Here is a 19,347-nt window from a genome sequence, read left to right on the forward strand (position 1 = left end):
TTGTCATGAAACAGTCAAATCCTGCCTTGGGTCTACCGACCTTACACATACCAGCTGACATAATATTATTGGACTCATATGAGCTACACTGTCTATAAATTCATACCCTCTTTAAGATGCCTTTGCTTTGATATTTAAATTCATCCTTGAGAAAGCATTCTTACTTTGTTTCCTCTGCCATTTGTATTCTACCACCTGATATAACAAAAATGGAAGTTTCCAGTGGGAGGAGGGAGAAAGGCTTCTAAGATTACCCCACACCTGAGCTCTGGTGTCCATTTATATCAGGAGAAACTAGCCTATGCAGAGAGTCTGAAGTCATAGCAAAATAGTTGGTTAAAGAAGTCAGCAATAATGTTATACCCACATCCAGAAAAGAAAACAGAGATGGAAAGGAGAAGGGAAAGGGAAGATACAATCCAGGAAATCTTACAGAGATGCTCTTTTTCATGTGATATCTGCCTTCTTTCTTAGAGCTCTCAATGGTTAAGTTTCCTTCAAAGACCTGATACTGAGATGAGATTTCACCAAAAAAAGCATTTTATGCAAAACTCCCACACGAAGGAAAAGCGCCTCCCACATACTCAGCAGGTCTAGCACTTGGGAATTAGATACATCAATTTTGCCAGGAATGAAGGGAAAGTGAGTGATAATTTCTAAAGTGACCTGGATACAGAAGTTCTCAAGTCAAACTTTCACAGCAGATAGAATGATTGGGCCTGACAGTTACATATACTCTTTGCCAAGGAAAAAATGAAAATCAGTGACAGAAAGGACATAATAACTTCGAAAAATAAAAGAAATCCTATGAGAGTCAGTTTATAAAAATAACTCCTTAAATTAGAAGTAGATTCTTATGCTGAAATGAGACTTTGAAATTATGGTGACTCAGACATAGACTGGTACTTTACAACACCACTTATGAATGCTACAATTAATCCAGTAATTCATTTTATTGATAATGTACAATTAAGGTGCTAAATGATCTGAACATATTACTTCTCTTACTTTAAGTGCTTTACACATTATAATTAAGCAAAGCAAAGTGAAAATCATACAAATAATTAAGGAAACCAGTGTTCAAATAAATGAAATAAAATTGTTCTCAGTACTCATTTTAATCTCCATGAAAAGACTATTACATACTGTTAAAGATGGTAGGGCTTCCAAAAGCACATTAACACAGTCTGAAATTGGTATTTAATTTCTTTGACTTGGAGTCAAATCAATTCTTTGGTGAGTGTTTTTCATAAAAAGAGGTTTCCTCTTCCAAATAAAAATATTGAAGTAGCATCAGGATTGTGCTTGTAAAACCATACAGAAGAATGATACTATAGTTAGAATCCACAAAGAACCAGGCAACTTTAAATTACTAAGATATATATATATATATATATATATGTATATATATATATATATAAAAGATAAGTGAGTGTGTCTGTGTGTGTATATATATATGTATATATGTGTGTGTGTGTGTGTGTGTGTGTGTGTGTGTGTGTGTGTGTGTGTGTATATATGTATTTTTTTCTTTCCTTGGGCTACTTTTGACTGTCTGGGAAACTATACTTGAACACCAGGTAGCAATGTATTTGTACATGTACTTGTATGTAGCATGTACTAATTGAATATATCTTCAGTTCTTTTTACCAAGAATTTATTTCCACTGAGATCTTAACTAGTTGAAATATGAAAAAGAAAAAATTAAATCATAGTCTTTTTCCCAAGTGTTACTCCATGGATTGTGTCAAACATTTCAAACACTCATACACACACACATACACAGAGTTTGAATATCAAAACAGTCATATGAGTAAGATACTAACATGTCCCTTTAAGATATATAAGTAAAATTAGTCCATGTGATGAGATTGCAGCAGAACCTTGCTACCTTGGCATCTGTAGGTGTGTGGTTCCCAGAATGCTACCATTGAGGAAAATCATGCATACTCAGGATGCAGTTTCATGTTGTACTGAGGATGTGGATGCTTGATTCATTTTCCCTCATAACATCACTCAACTTCCACTAAAAACATGCTTCCTTTCAACAAAACTCAAATTTTCACTCCATTGCTTGAATGAAGCACATTCAGGTTTTACCTTGCAAGACAGAGTATTTGAGAAGCAGAGCTTCACAAAATTGAGGCTAGGGAAAACATTCAGAAGATCATGTCAAGATTTAAACATACTGACATACTGAAGATGACACAGAACTGCCAAGAGCGGCTTCCCACCAAGCCGTGTAATGCAGGCAGGAATTAAAATTTTTGTTTTTGAGATTTATTGATTGAGTTATTTGGTCAGTCGTGGGGCTTGAACTCTGGGCCTGGGCCCTGTCCCTCAGCTCTTCATCTCAAGGCAAGTGTTCTACCACTTGAGCCACAGGACCACTTCCGGTTTTCTGGTAGTTAATTGGAGATAAGAGTCTCACGGACTTTCCAGCCTTGGCTGGCTTCAAAGGGAAATCCTCAGATCTCAGTCTCCTGAGTAGCTAGGATTACAGACATGAACCACCGGCGCTGACTGAAATTTCTTTTTTATCTGTTAGTATTGTTGACAGCACTTGATCAAAAATCCACAAATAAGGCCAGCCTATTGTATATAACTTGATAAATTCACACAACAAGAATTCAAATCTAGTCATATCTGATCCTCTTGGCAACATTATACGACCTCTTGTGTATAGACCCTTAAATGCATTTCATGCTAGTAAAATTTTCAGAATATTGATGTCCCTTGTAAAGCCTGACTTTATAGGCACAATAGCCATTATTTCGAAGAGAAATGATGATATACAATATGTTAGATAATTTTAATTCCAGTATTGGATTAAAATGGAATTTGTATAAGTGGTGTTTGATCATTTCCAGTAAAATACGATAAAACAAAGCAAAACAGAATTGAATTGAGCTTCCCTGAAATATCCAGAAGGTAAATGAATTAACCTGTTGACACATTTGCACTAATATGTCCATTTTAATGCCAAGTACGTTTTAACACAGTTGATAGATCATAGCAGATGTAACCATTAAACATTCAGTCTCTTCTTAAAGCAAAAACTATTACTGGGATCATGTCTCAAGTGTTAGAGCACCTTCCTGGTTAGAGCAAGGCCCTGAGTTCAAACCTCAACACCTCAACAATAAAAGTTCTTTAGCCAAAAACTACTGGAACAGGTAATCCTTGAGCTTCTTATCTCTTGGCCAATCCTGCCCCAGGATCAAGAGAGGGCCTAAAATCTGGTTATCACTTAGAGTAATAAATATAAGTAACCCCTGGCTCTCTACTTCTTTCTGTTTCAGCCCTAGCCAAGTCCATGACTATTTGGGTCATTTTCCAGCATCTGCATACACTATTCCAGCTCATTCTGCTAGTGATTATGGAGGGCAAAATCTTGCCTGGTCTTCCAGGCTTTAGGTTACAGCTCTTCCCCAGAGTAGTTCCTTCCTGAAAGTGAGATCCATCCTTTAGCTCTACTTTTCTCCAGAAGAAATACCTATGCATACTACCCATCCACTCCCAAATTCTGGTAAACAGTCTCTTCGCTCATAACACTCTGGTGATGTGTTTAAGAATGACAAGCCTCAGTGGAATGGTAGGATATTTATCAATACCATCTGACTCACAAATTGCAAATATATGCCCTATGCTGGCTATTCCACAGATTTCAACAATGATGACACAGAATATCTGGTTTCTCTGTGTATTCCAGGCCTTGAATGGCCTAGAATTTTCTATCGTCTCCTTTAAAGGGACTGCATAGCTGGGGTAGGATTAAAGATTGAAGCTGTATTCATTTTACCTTCAGACTAATTTCTAACAATTCCATCCATATTTGGAGTAAAATAATTACAATAATTACTAGGAATAGTCTAAAACTTATTTACTTTTGCAGCCGTAGGGATGGAACCCATGCTCCTGTACATGCTAGGCAAATGCTCTAGCACTTAGCTAGATCCCAGTCCTAAAATCAAACTTAAAAAGATGACATGTGGGAGGTGAAACTAAAAACCTCTGCAAAAGTCTATTAATTATGATAGGTTTACATTTTAAAAATAAACCTATCTGTAATTACCATCTTAAAATAACCTATCTGTTAGTACCATAAAATAATTATAAAACTATAAATTCATAGCTTATTCGACAGAACCGTTGAAGCAATTGTATAACTATTGTACAACTGTTAGATTATATACAATTTTAAAACAATACTGGTATGAATGGAGATCAAAATAAAATCTTGTTAGCTGGGCACTAGTGGCTCACACCTCTAATACTCGCTACTCAAGAGATAGAGATTTGAGTATCTCAGTTCCAAGCTAGCCCAGGCAAGAAAATCCATGAGACTTGTTATCTCCAATAAACCACCTCCTCCCCCCTCAAAAAAACAAGTTCAACTATGTAGCTCCACATATTTTAGACTTGAGCTAAAAGCCAAGTGGATCCTGAGTTCAAGTCTCAGTAGTAAATAAATAAACAAATGAATGAAATTTTTCCTTCCAGAATGACAGCCAGCAGCTGCCAGCAAATGTGAGACAATGTACTCAATTTTGAATATTATTACTCTGTGTGTGTGTGTGTGTGTGTGTGTGTGTGTGTGTGTGTGTGTGTGTGTGTGTGTGTGTGTGTGTGTGTGTGTGTCCTGGGGCTTGAATTCAGGGGGTCTGGGTGCTGTCCCTGAGCTCTTTTGCTCAAGGTTAGGATTCTATCACTTGAGCCACTGCTCCACATCTAGGTTTTTATTCGTTCATTGGAAATAAGAGTCTCACAGCGTTACCTGCCCAGGCAGGCTTCAAACAGCAACCCTCAAATCTCAGCCTCCTGAGTTTAGGATTACAGGTTTAAGCCACCAGTGCCCAACATATAGTATTGCTTTTAAATTGTATTTAGAATCTTTCAAGTCAGGTGAGAGCAAAATGACTGCTTTATGATGTACTCTGTAGACTAAGTGCTCATACTCAAATAACATACCAACTGGTCACCTAAGCCCATTCTGCTGTGCTCTAATATACATAGAATATACATGTGTGGGGTGTGGGTAAAGAGCGGCATCCGTGTTATTTCTCACATGTTATATGTGGTGATGTTCCCTCTAGCCTTGATGCATGCCTTGGTGTTTGGAAATGTGACAGCAATCATACAGAGGATGTACTCCCGGTGGTCACTCTATCATACCAGAACCAAGGATCTGAAAGACTTTATCCGTGTCCATCACCTGCCCCAGCAGCTCAAGCAGCGGATGCTCGAGTATTTTCAAACAACCTGGTCAGTCAACAATGGAATAGATTCCAATGAGGTAATGTCTGTTTCTTACATCGCCATTTACAGACAGAAAGCACATATTCTAAGGTAAAAGCCAAATACTCTAATGTAGGAACCAGGTAAAGAAAAAAAACCCTGCCAATATCTTTCTTTCTTTCTTTTTTGTCTATCAGTCCTGGGACTTGAACGCAGGGCCTGGGGGCTGTCCCTGAAGCTTTTGTGCTCAAAGCTAGTACTCTACCATTTGAGTCTCACCTTTTTGGTGATTAATAGGTGTTTAGAGTCTCATTGGAGCTAAGAATCTATGCCTAGGCTGGCTTTAAACCATGATCCTCAGATCTCAGTCTCTTGAGTAGCTAGGATTACAGGCATGAGCCACCTGCACCTTGCTAACTTCTTTAATTTCCTAATCTTTAATCCAGCATGAAACACAATCCATTTTCTTGAGTCTCCATTTTCACAATGCCACTTTAGATAAATTGACCAGAATTTTGTATTAATTTACTACTGTGGTCGGTCAGATCTCTTTTCATTCTCATTATCCCTTTTTGAAGCAAGTACTTCTTATAATAGTTTAATGGTGGATTTTGGATAATTATATTAATCAACATAAAGTTCCTATTAGAACCAATAAAGTTTAAAAAATAAAAATTCTAGAGCTGGGTGTCAGTGGCTCATGCCTGTAATTCTAGCTACTCAGAAAGCTGGGATCTGAAGATTACGGTTCAAAGCCAGCCAGGGCAGGAAAGTCTGTGAAACTCTCATCACTAATAAACCACCAGCAAACCAGAAGTGGCTCTGTGGCTCAAGTGGTAGAGCGCTAGCCTACCACCCAGGGACAGCGTCCAGGCCCAGAGTTTAAGCCCCACGACTGACAAAAAGTAAAAATAAAATAAAATTCTAGAAAAGTGTTTTCTGACACCTAACAATAACACCCCAGGCCATCACTGTGATACAGGTAAGATGTAAAACATCCAGCCTTTCTGCAACCTACCCACAAACCAATATCCCATGTTTTAAGAATGGTGATTTCGTTTCTCCTCTCTTCATATTCATGGTGCCAGAGGAAACACCAGTAGGTCCAAATCCCATAGCTTCTATCCTGAATATGAGTCCTTGACAGAGACAAACCAAGGTGATCCTCCCAGGAAACTTTAATTTTTTTTTACTTCTGCAGATTTATTATCAGATGATTATTTCGTGGCACAAAATTAGAGTCACAGTCACTGAAAAAGAAAATCTCTTCAGGATTATACATGGATGGATAGATTTTTTCTTCTGTGACCTGCTTGACCACACACTAAGAAGAATTCCTTGTTGTCTTGTAAAAATGATCATACTTAACTCCAACTTGGTTTCTTCCTTCCTCCTTCCTCTCTGGCAGCTGTTGAAAGACTTTCCTGATGAGCTCCGTTCTGACATCACCATGCATTTGAACAAGGAGATATTACAGTTGTCCCTGTTTGAATGTGCCAGCCGAGGCTGCCTCCGGTCTCTGTCTCTGCACATCAAGACCTCATTCTGTGCTCCGGGCGAATATCTGTTGCGTCAAGGGGATGCTTTGCAGGCCATCTACTTCGTATGCTCGGGCTCCATGGAAGTTCTTAAGGACAGCATGGTGCTGGCCATTCTTGGTAGGTCTCCACCGAAAAACATCTCTGAAATTTTACTCTGGAGTATGAATGTGAGGAGGTCAATTGGGGTGGATTGGGACCAGCCAGCAAGAGTAGGAAAATTACACATGACCCTATAAACCAAGACTATTGTTCAGACAGGTTTAATTCCCCTAAATGGTACATACAACCTATTAGTATGGGCTTTTAGAAAATAACCAGTAGTATTAATAGTACCCGTATCTTACAAATGAATAAATAGTACATTAGTTGACTTGCCCAAATCAGATAGTAAGAAAAAGAATTCAGTTCTCTTCAATCCTTAAAGTCAAATCATTTATCATTTATATTGCCTCCTGGTAAAATCTTAAGATAGCACTTTTGTATTTTTGCGAAGAATCAGTACACAGAACCCAAATTAAGTTTTATCTGCACTAAAAATAGAACAAGAATGGCTGTACTTTAAGAGCAGACTCTCATTATAGTCATTAACTAACATTGTCAAGGTAACTATGGGCTCTTTGTAGTTCCTGAAAGAAAACTCATACTGGTGAAAATTTGGTCCCATAAATATTAAGACATAATTATTTTTCATTAGAATTTAAAGGGCACCTGACAAAAGATGGTCAGTAAGGCTAATGTAGGAAAACTTCTAACCACTTCTTTAAGAAAAAAAATCTACTCATATGCTGATATATTCAAATAATTCCTATTGAAAGCTGGTGGGTAAAACAGGTACTAAAATCTCTACCTTTGTGACATATATTTCTTCTCACATGTGGATCTGAGACCCAAAATATAACCTCCTATATAAACATACATACAGGCATATGTTTAAATACATGTTTTCATTGACTCAAGTATAGTATATACAGAGTGTCAAAAGAGGAAATTCAATACTCGCCCAACCTTCTCTCAAGTTGGCAAAGTTAAAGGCCACTTATGCCATCATTCTGTGACTCTAAGTTAGAATTAACCATTATTTCTGATTTGTTTTGGAAGCTTAACTTTTGATTATATTTTCCTGTGCATTTCCTTAGGATGAATGTAACTTTTATAGCCTGCCTATTGACATTGCCTGCTTTTGAGAGGCTTCCGGCCATTTTTCATAACCTATGGGTTGATACATGTAATTAAAAATAGTGAACTACTTAAAAATAGATTAATGTGGACCTTATCCTAATCACAGTGCCTTTTTTTTTTCCATGCCAGTATTGGGACTTGCACTCAAGACCTGGCCACTGGTCCCCTAGCTTTTTCATTCATGGTTGCTGCTCTAGCAATTGAACCATTCCTCCACTTAATGGGGGATAAGAGTTGCTCCTATTTGTCTATCCAGGCAGGCCTAAACCTTGTGAGTGGCTAGGATTACAAGTGTAAGCCACTAGCACCCAGTTTCATAGTTCATTTTAAATGTGGTTAACAGCCAGGTGCCAGTGGTCACGCCTGTAATCCTAGCTACTCAGGAGGCTAAGATTTGAGGAGTGTGGTTCAAAGCCAGCCCAGGCAGAAAAGTCTGTGAGTCTCTTATTTCCAATAAACCACTTGGAAAAGGCTGGAAGTGGCACTGTGGCTCAAGTGGTAGAGCACTAGCCCTGAGCACAAAGAGACTCAGGAACAGTGTCCAGGCCCTGAGTTCAAACCCCAGGACTGGCCAAAAACCAAAACCAAAACCAAAACAAACACCCAATAAAATGTGGTAACCAGTAATGATTTAAGCAATGGTATATGAAGGCATCTCCGTGACATCAAAGCAAAAAGGTGCATTCAGAGACTTCATTGTGACTGTAAAAGATATCTAAATTTAGATTTCTTTTCACTGAAAAAAAATCACTTATAGCTGAAAGGTATACTCCATTTTGTTTGTGGCTTAAAGTTCTTCCATGAATTGTGATTTTCACGATTAATATTTTCACTTCCCTGCCTTAAACATGTATATATTCAAGTGATCAAAGTGCAGAATTACCACATGGCCATTTTAAACACTGGTGTGTGGTATTGAAGCTAAACTCTAATAAAGATAAAGCATTGATATTTTCTTTCTGTGTTTAACATTGTTTCAATAAAATTGTGTATTCTACGTCTCTATGGTAATATGAGAAGGAAATTTTAATCCAACCTGACTTTGATCAATATAAGCACAGCTTAACATTTGATCCACATGTTCACTCTGCCAATGAAATGAATTAACATAGAAAAATATTATAAGGGAGAAGCATCAATGAAAAGCTGTCAAACCATGAACTTCCTCAAGCAACTCTATTTTCAGTCAACACATGAATATTGATATCTGGAGAAATAGTTGCCACAGGGGTAAGACTTAATTATAAGTATATAATTTGCTTTATGTACCTTCATTTCATGTCTGAATGATTATGGTTTTCTACCGAATTCTCAGTTGTCATTTTGTCATTTAAATGACAATTGCTAAATGGAGTCCTCACAGATGATGCACATTGACTAAGTTTGGTTCTAACTCTAACCTGATGGTCTACAGAAACATCCCACTATCTTTTTATTTCTCAATGGCACAATAGTTGTAAAAACTGTGACCTTAAGAGGTGGTAGAAACCTATCACTTCTTAGAGAAATAAGGACACTGAGAGCCAGAGTAATGAAGTAACTTAGCTCAAGATTCTAATTCTTAGGATGGCCAATAGACACATGAATAAATGCTAAACCTCTCTAGCCATAAAAGAAATGCAAATCAAAACAACATTGAGATACCACCTCACCCCAGTTAGAATGGCTATAATCAAGAAATCTAATAACAACAGATGCTGGAGAGGATCTGGACAGAAGGGAACCTTCTGGTGGGAGTGTAAACTTGTTCAACCACTTTGAAAAGCAGTATGGAGGTTCCTCAAAAGACTCCACATAGAGCTCTCCTGTGACCCAGCAATCCCACTTTTGGGCATTTACACAAATGATCACAAACAAGACCATACTAAAGCTACCAGCACGACTATGTTTATTGCAGCATTATTTACCATAGCTAAGATATGGAACCAACCCAGATGCCCCTCAGTAGATGAATGGATCAAGAAAATGTGGTATATATACACAATGGAATTCTATGCCTCTATCAGAAAGAATGACATTTCCCCATTTGTTAGGAAATGGAAAGACTTGGAAAAAATTATATTAAGTGAAGTAAGCCAGGCCCAAAGAAACATAGGTCCCATGCTTTCCCTTATTTGCAATCACTAGTATATGTCTGTGACAAGCAGAAAAGGTCAGATAAGTTGATGTTAAGTGAAATGAACCCCAAGATAAGTATTCAAATATTTTTCTTTCATATGATTGTTTCTAACATATTTATAAGATGATTTTTGTTGCTTTGTATGTCCCTCCCCCATGGTATAACCCCTGCTTTCACTGTATTTGATGTTGTTATAATTTGTGGAGGGGAAGGGAAAAAACAAATTGTTTAAATAGGGATACAGGTGGACCCATTGCAACAATGAGATATACAAGTCATTATGTCAAAAAAACAAACTTTACAACTTTGGCCAGGGGTAGGGATGGGTAGAAGGGGGTTCTAGATGGGAAGGGATGGGAAGGGTAAACAAAGGAGGAGGCTACAATGCTTGATAAGAAATGTACTCATTATCTTGCCCATGTAATTGTAATCCGTCTATACAGTATTTTCACAATTTAAAAAAATGATTCTAATTCTTGACAGTGAAAAATCAGCAAGACTATAAAATAGCTACAGGTGAGGACCATGCTGGTATTTCCTAGTACTTGATTGCCAAGATTCAACCTAATGTCCAGGACACAAAAGTCATGTTACATAAAGATTCACTGAATGAATAAATACACTGAAATTCTTTCTAAGGTACCAAAATGTGTTGGTTATGATCATTGTGCCTGAAAGAGCCATTCCCTGGCAATCCAAAAATATGGAAGTATAATGAAGTTGAGGTTCTTCTAGACACACTTGTCTAATAGACAATGTACATGTTCATTGTATAGGATACTTCATTCCACTAATTTCTTTACAAATGTACAGATGTGAAAATGTATAGTATTCAAAACACACACACACACACACACACACACACACACACACACACACACACACACACACACACTCATCCCAGGCCAGACAGGATATAACCACTCTATCTCAAAACTAACCACCCTAAAAAGGGATTAGAGGCATCACTCAAGTGGCTGAGCATTTACTTAGCAAGTGTGAGGCCCTGAGTTCAACCCCCAATACTACCAAAATAATTCATAATAATAACAATAGCAATCATAAAAAGTAAGGGCCTAGATGTGATGCTATGGGTGGACAGGCAAAAGAAACTCCTAATTTGTTGACATAAGGGAAATCACAGAGCCCTCTGTGAACTTAGTCACATGATTTCAGCTTGTAACCTGAGTTTATATAAAAATTAAATGGGTGTTTATTTTTATATATTTTTTTCACATGGCTGCTGAATGAAGCAATGACTTTGTCTAAATTAAGCCCAAGGTTGAAATGAGCCTTTTCTTAGCACATCTGATGATGCTCAGTTTCCTGTTAAACTGAGTAAATCAATTTAATGATCTTAAAGATTGAAACAGATTGTCTAATATTATTCAGGCAACAATCTCAAGCAAGATCATTCCTTGGCAGGTGAATTTTAGCCTTAGGCTGGTAGGCAGATGGATTGCAAACCAAAAGCAATCAAGCATGCTGGGTGTTGGATGAGGCATGGATCATGTTCTAAACAATAGAGTCAGATCTCAGTTTCTGTGGTGGCCCACGTTAAGAGCCCATAGCTTTTATTATTTTACTTATTTACTATTTTACTTATTTATTTAGATGGAAAAAGGGGGCATTTTATTGTCACAGAGCATTAGGACTATGAGCTGTATTTTGCATGCTAATTTTGCATGTTAATGTAGAAGATTCACAGTCAGTAATGTCTAAGAGTTTTCCCTTCTCTTGACTCTGAGAAGAAGGATGGAGAGTTTTTCTTTTCATATCACTCTTTGGTCTTAAAGACATGATCAAAGGCAAAAAAAAACCTGAGGATGTTCAGAAGCTGAAGTTCACTCTTACACTGTTATCTAAAACACTATAATCAAAATAATAAACACACTTTTCAACAGTCATAATTCAGTAACACAGAGCCACATTCTAGTAAGAAAAATCTAAGTCGTCATTACTCCCCTTGACCAATGTCAATTGATAGGTGACATTAACGGCCAAAACCATTCACCAAATCCTGCCAGAGACATTCCTGCAGTCCCTTCCCGCTAAGTCCTCCAGCCCTGGACCAGTATTCATAACCAGGGATGGATTTACCCACTCAAGGCTTTTGGCAATGTTATAAGATACTGTTGACGATTAGGAGGAGAGTGTTGCTCTGTTTCACAACAAAGGATTATTTTTTTAAATTTTTATTTATTTTTTATTGTGAAAATACTGAACAGAGGGGTTACAATTACATGGGCAAGATAATGAGTACATTTCTTATCAAGCATTGTAGCCTCCTCCTTTGTTTCCCCTTCCCATCCCTTAGCAGCCTCCCCCCTCTCCCCCACCTAATCCTCCCCCACCCACCACCAAAGTTGTAAAGTTCATTTTCAACATGACAACTTGTACTTCTCATTCACAACAAAGGATTATTGAATCCCAATCTCAGTATTCTGCCTGAGATAAAGATTGTTCTCTTTTCAGGGTAATTTGAGAGAAACGAAGTCCTTAAGTCAATAGAAATTAATGGTCCTAACCCTGGTTTTCTTTAAAATGGTGTCTTTTTTCCATTATTTCTAGGGAAAGGAGATTTAATTGGAGCAAACCTATCAATTAAGGACCAAGTGATCAAGACCAATGCAGATGTGAAGGCTTTAACCTACTGCGATCTCCAGTGCATCATCCTCAAAGGACTCTTTGAAGTGCTAGACCTTTACCCAGAATATGCTCACAAATTCGTGGAAGACATTCAGCACGACCTCACATATAACCTTCGAGAAGGTCACGAGAGTGATGTAAGTCTCATTTCTAATTAGTGCTGAGCTCTGTTAACATGAAATCTGGAGATCATTGACAACGGTAGAGAAAGATGCCATAACCTCACTTTTAAAAGTCCTTTAATATAAGGTGTGATTATTCAGCCTCTGGCTCTGATGAATTAGCTAGAAGCCAAATTGGGAGTTTGTCACTAACATTCTAGGAAAATATTATTTGTACATGGCTTCTCTTGACTCAGCTTCTTTCTTGCTTTATTTAATGTGCTTAAAATTAATTCAAATTTCAATAACGTATAATATTTTCCTAGAGATGTATGATTTCTCCAAGAGTTAAAGATTTCAAGGTAAAGTGCATAGTTCTGTATGCCATATTTGTAATTGTTCAATACTCAACTTGTTTGACATGGATTTCCTTAAAACTAATGATTTTTAGATAAACTGTTTCCAAAATTATCTAGCTTAAACTGACTAAATAGGCACCAAAATATTCAAAGCCAAAATTGTCACACTGAAATCATAATGAACACTTTATGCAATTATATATTTGCTTCATGCTTTGGTTTATACAAACACATTTCCTGTCAAAATATGTGCTACTGTGCAGCTCTATGATTATGCTGATCATGAATATGACTTCATTAAATATGTCAGAGACAAATAATTTAATAGGAATGATTGTTGAAAGTTGAGCAAAATCATGCACAGCACTGGGTAACAAATGCTTGTCCCTGATACTTGCAACAGTCAATATTTAAGGGGTTTAAGAAATTGTGGTTTTGACCAACCGAGTAGACAATTGTAGCAATTAACATTGAAGAAAATTCAAATGGCTCCATTTTGGATGGAGATATAAAATAATGTTAGATACCTAGGTGATATGCCATTCATGACGATCAGTTATGTGTGGGGACATCTTTCCATTTGGTAGTAAACAACAGAGAAGGTATAAAAATGAATTGGCTATTATGGATAAAGCCCTCTATCTATAAAAAGTGTCTTATTTATTGCTTAAAACAATCTTTAAGGTTAAATATCAATCTACTTCCACTAAAAGAAAGAGCCAAGTTCAGAGTACTGCGTGATCATACAAATTTGTAGGTGGCTGAGACAGAGTTTGAGCATAGGTATCAGACTTAAAACCTACACAATTTCTATGAAATATATTGCCTCTTTTTGAAGCCAGTTCATATAATTACTTAAATAGATTAAAACTTAAAGCTAGAGTGTCCTTTGTGCTCTCCATGAAAACATAAAGTAACCACTTATTTGAAGACTTAAAGGTGAGCTGGGGATGAGGAAATAATCAAAAAATGAAGACGAAATGAGAAACAATATCAGTGGAAAAATAGAAAATACGAGATAAAACTTGTAATTTTTCACATTTGATGCTTGGATTTTAAGGATCTTTACATCTTCTATATTATTTATGGGGTACCACATGATGTTTGACTATGGTTTGAAATATTCCCCCATAGCCACCAGGCTCATGTCTTCAACTCGTGGTCTTCAGCTTTTTGTTCCCTGGGGAAGGCTGTGGCAGCTTTGGGAGGTAGGGCCTAGCTGGAGGAAGGAAGGAAGGAAGGAAGGCCACACCTGTGTAAGTGATCTGACCAATCTCTAGTTTGTCCACCAGACAAACTCACTGACATGCTGTTGTGTCCACACACATGGAACAGCCAGACCTGTGCTGTATCAGAAAGGAAGGATGGATTGGCTGAAAATTGGACTAGAGACTATTGCACTCTTTATTATTATTGTTGTTGTTGTTATTATTGTAAAGGGGATGTACAGAGGGGTTACAGTTACATAATAAGGTCATGAGTACATTTCTTTTTGAACCATGTTACCCCTCCCTTAAGGTCTCCCACTTCCCTCACACACTCCCCCTTCCCCCACAAGTTGTAAAGTCCACTTCCAACATAGTGTCTAGTATCATCCTTGCATTGGTTCGCCTTCCCTTCTACAAATTGGATAAACTAATATACAAGACAAAGGATATGGAAATCAAAAACAGTGACAACAAAAGAAAAAGAAAGAAGAAAGACAGAACTGCAAACAGTACATTAAAAAAACCTCTTGTTTCCATTTCTTGGAGTTAATTTTGATAAGCTTCATTTTATATGGTCATTTGCACATTTCTATTGAGGTATTGTGATCCTCTGCTAAGAATATCATAGACATACTCTAGTTGTTACAAATAAGGAAAACCACGCAGTCTGTGTTTCTTTGGATCTGGCATGCTTTGCTTAATATAATTTTTTTGTTACATTCTGACGAAGAATTCATCTTCATTTTGTCTATGTTCTGGATATTTTGAATGAATTGCAATTCACAATAGTGGACTGATTCATTTGTTTAGGAAATTAAAACAAGCAAGCAGTCGGGCTATGGTATGGTTATTGCTGACTACTTTTAGACAGGCATATAGTGAAAATCTGGAGCCCAAAGCAGAACAGAAAGATTTATAAAAGCATGCAGGTGGCCAAGAATGGAGTGTCTTTAAGCTTCAAAGATGCTAAGCACTACAACAACAGGGACAATGCCTAGAAGGCATCACAGGACATGGCCAAACTCCAGCCACTGAGGACTTCTGGCTATAAAATTGTGTGAGATCCTATAAAAGACATTCCCCTGTGAAGGGGCGGGGGGCTCCTGCTACACTCTGCCTGTGTCGAGCAACCCAGGGAAGTGTTTTCCTATGTTCAGATGCTAGGCACTAACAGTCCACCATAATCATGGTCCAGAGGGATCCAGCTATTGCTGATGACCAACCTTGTCATTGGTCATGCAATACTAGCTTTGTTACAAGAGTTGTGGGGTCATGGAGGTATCAATGGAAAGCTTGAGTAATGTGTAGCAGAATTAGATTCTTCGCAAGGAGTCCCTTGGTGTACAGTATGTAATACTTTAAGGCTATGAAGCCCATGCTAAAATGGAGACTCTAGGATATTAGAGATTCCAGAAATATAACATGTATTCTCAGGACAATCACAGGCAATGAGTAATACACCAGGCAGGATGCATCATAAATCCTGTAAATCCTAGGTACTTGGGGGGGTTGAAACTGGAAGGACTGCAGTTTGGGACCTGCCTGAGCAGAAGAATATTTTGTGAAGCTACTTCTCAATGAAGAGCTTGATAACATGCCAGTTCTCCTAACTACAAACAATCTAACATAGATGTATTTTCACCCAGATGCATGCCAGAGCAGAAAGCAAGACTCTGTCTCCAAAATAATGAAGAAAAAGTCAGGGCTAGACTTACTGACTTAGCAGTAAGAGCTTCTGCTTAACAAGCATGCAAGGCCCCCAGTTCAAAGCCCATTATCATTTGAAAAAAATGAGAGAATGGAGTAGGTAGATGCTCATGACCAAGGTCTTCGGTTCAGGGTTGTGCACTGAAACTCATGTTGCAGCACTATGAGTCCCAGTAGTCAAATGTGGGGCTGAAGTTATGAATTTCAGTCTTGATTTGGTTTCCTACCTTTTTTTGAGTCAGGTGAAAGTTGCCAATACTAGGGCTTGCCTTCAGGTCCAACCTATTCTTTTTCAGCTGGTGCTCTACCACTTGCACCAAAGCTCCACTTCCAGCTTTTTTGAGCTTAAATGGAAGTAAGAGTCTCATTGACTTTTCTGCCCTGGCTGACTTTGAACTATGATGTTCAGATCTCAGTCTCCTGAGTAAATAGGATTACAGACATGATCCACCGTCATGTGTCTCCATTCCTCCCTTTTGGAATAGTATGATTTCTCTTTTTTTTTGTAAGTTTTTTTTATTGTAAAAATACTGCACAGAGATGTTACAGTTACATAAGCAAGGTCATGTATTTCCTATCCAACATTGTTGCCTCCTCCTTTGTTTTTCCCCTACCATCCCTTCCCTCCCACCTCCACATCTACCCCCCTGGAATAGTATGATTTCTCTGAGCCATTGTGATTTGGGAGTATGTAACCTGATCTTTATCTGACACAGCTTAGAATTGGCTTTGAGTCTTAGAAGAGATTTTAAACTCAGACTTTGGAACGACTGCTAAGGCTGCGGGGAGTCTTGGAGATGGTGAATACATTGTGCATTATGAGCTACACAGGGGCCTTTGGGAGTAAGGGCTGGAATGTCATGGTTTGGATATGAAATGCCCCACACAGCCTCATTTACACTTGGTCCTCAGATAGGGGTGCTATTTGGGGAGGTGATGGAAACACGGGTCAGTACAAGAAGTAGGTTTCTCGGGGCATGCTCATGAAGATTGTAGTAAATCTCAGTCCTCTCTATTTTCTCTGCCACCTGTCTAGTGAGTAGGGCAGAACAGCTTCTGTCACACACTCCTGTCACCATGTTGTGCCCCAGTGCAGGGGACCAAATAACTATGGGCTAAATATGCTGAAACTGTGAAGCACAGTAAATCCTTTAACTTGCTTATATCAGGCATCTTGTCACAGCAATGCAAAAGTAATGTTCCATATGCACATATTGTGAAATGAGTAAGTTAAGCTAATTAATATCTGTGTTTTCTCACTTAGTTATTATTTACTGAAGATGAGAATACTTAACATCTACTTTTCTAGCAACTGTCAAGTGCACAATACTATAGTTATAGTAGCTACCTATTAATGATAGATATACAAGATCTCTTAAACATATTTCTCCTAACTGAAATTTTCTACCCTTTAGCCAACAGCTCCAACAGGGTTTGTTTTTTGTGTGCTAGTTTTTTGTTTGTTTGTTTGTTTTTACTGGGCCTAATATCCTCCTGGTTTACACAGATTGTCACAAATGACAGGAGTTTTCTCCCTTAGGAAAATGAATACTATTCCAATGTATGTATATACTGTTTTCTTTATCTATCCATGGATATGCTGATAGTTACATAAATTGATTGCCTATCTTAGCTACTATGAATCAAGCTGCCATGGATATGGAAGTGTAAATATCTAAGACTGATTCTGGTTTCAATTCTGTTGGATCTATAGTCAGTGGGGAAATTGCTGGATCATGTGACAATTCTATTTTTAGTTTTGTGAGTAACTACCATGCAGTATTGGCAACAATACTGATCTACAGTCGCTTCACTCCACATCCTCAGCTGTCAATTCTTTTCTTCTTTTTATAACAGCCATTCTAAAAGATGTGTGCTGGTATGCCACTGTAGTTTTATTCTGAGTTACCCTGACTATTCACAACGTTAAACTCCTTTTTCTATCTTTGTTTTTTAAAAAAGAATATCCATATGATCTTTTATACATTTTAAAATCAGGTTGTTTCTTTGCCATTGAATTTTCTGAGTTCCTTACCTGTTTTGAGTAGGAATCTCTGTCAGAAGTATGCTTTGCAAATATCCTATAAGGTTGAATCTACCCTTTGTTGTCCCTCTTACTATGCAGAGATTTTCAATTTATCTAATTTATCTTTTGTTATCATTTATCTTTTCTTTTCTTTTTAAGTAATATTTTATTTTATTGTATGTCAGAGGGGTTATAGTTACATGAGTAAGGTACTGAGTGCACTTCTCATTGAACAGTATTACCCCCTCCCTCGTTTTCTCTCACATTCTCTCCCTGTCTCAGCTCTACTCCTCCCCAAGTTATAAAGTTCATTTCCAACATGGTGTCTTGTGAGCGTCGCTGTTGCATTGGTTTACTCTTTGTCCTTTGTCTTATCATTTTTTATTCCCTTAAGTGATGTAAGCCAGACCCAAAGAAACATAGGCTCCATGGTTTCCCTCATTTATAATAATTAGTATACATCTAGAATAGTCCTAGCAGAGAATCAGAATAGCTCAGTAGCTATGTACATATGACAATACAAATGATGCTGATTAAAATGAACTCTAAGATACGGAATCAAGAGTTTGTGTGTGTTTTTAATGTACTGTGTGAAGTTATTTCTTTTTTCTTTTGTTTTATTTTCCTTTGTTTTATCTCCTGTTGTCACTGTTTTTTATTTTGGGTCTTGCATATAATTTATCCTTTTTTAATTCAATTTATCAAATTGTTTTAATTTACCTTTTTTTGTTACCTCTGCTTTTGGAGTCATGGATCCCAACGACATCCCTGCTTCCCTGATATATATAGATATAGATATAGATATAGATATATAGAAATAGATATAGATATAGTATAGATGGTCAGTGTCTTGAATTTTTTTTATTTTTATTTTTTATTGTGAAAATACTGTACAGAGGGGTTACAATTACATGGGCAAGATAATGAGTACATTTCTTATCAAGTATTGTAGCCTCCTCCTTTGTTTCCCCTTCCCATCCCTTCCCATCCTCCCCTGCCCCCCCCCACCCAATCCTCCCTGCCCCCACCCCCACCAAAGTTGTAAAGTTTGTTTTCTCCTATGTTTTCATTTAAAGTTTTAGGGCTTACATTAGAGTCTTTTATGCATTTTGAATGGACATCTTTGTATGGTGTGACATAAGGATCTAACTTTTTTATCTGCATGTGGAAAATGAACCAGTGTTAAAATTTTAACCTTGTTTCTGTTTGCTGGAATATTG

At 37.5% G+C, this 19,347-nt stretch overlaps 1 protein-coding gene across 1 annotated transcript in view; it reads left to right on the forward strand.

The window, feature by feature from the left end:
* Nucleotides 1-19,347, forward strand: part of Kcnh8 (potassium voltage-gated channel subfamily H member 8) — a 390,818-nt gene that overhangs the window by 303,193 nt on the left and 68,278 nt on the right. Inside the window, exons 9-11 of the mRNA XM_070018387.1 lie at nt 5,097-5,296; nt 6,647-6,896; nt 12,649-12,863. Coding sequence (XP_069874488.1) covers nt 5,097-5,296; nt 6,647-6,896; nt 12,649-12,863 — 665 coding nt within the window. The remainder of the gene's footprint in view (nt 1-5,096; nt 5,297-6,646; nt 6,897-12,648; nt 12,864-19,347) is intronic.

The sequence above is a fragment of the Dipodomys merriami genome, unplaced genomic scaffold (assembly GCF_024711535.1).
Source record: "Dipodomys merriami isolate MVZ:Mamm:240054 unplaced genomic scaffold, mDipMer1.0.p SCAF_13, whole genome shotgun sequence".
In the NCBI taxonomy this organism is placed as follows: Eukaryota; Metazoa; Chordata; class Mammalia; order Rodentia; family Heteromyidae; genus Dipodomys; species Dipodomys merriami.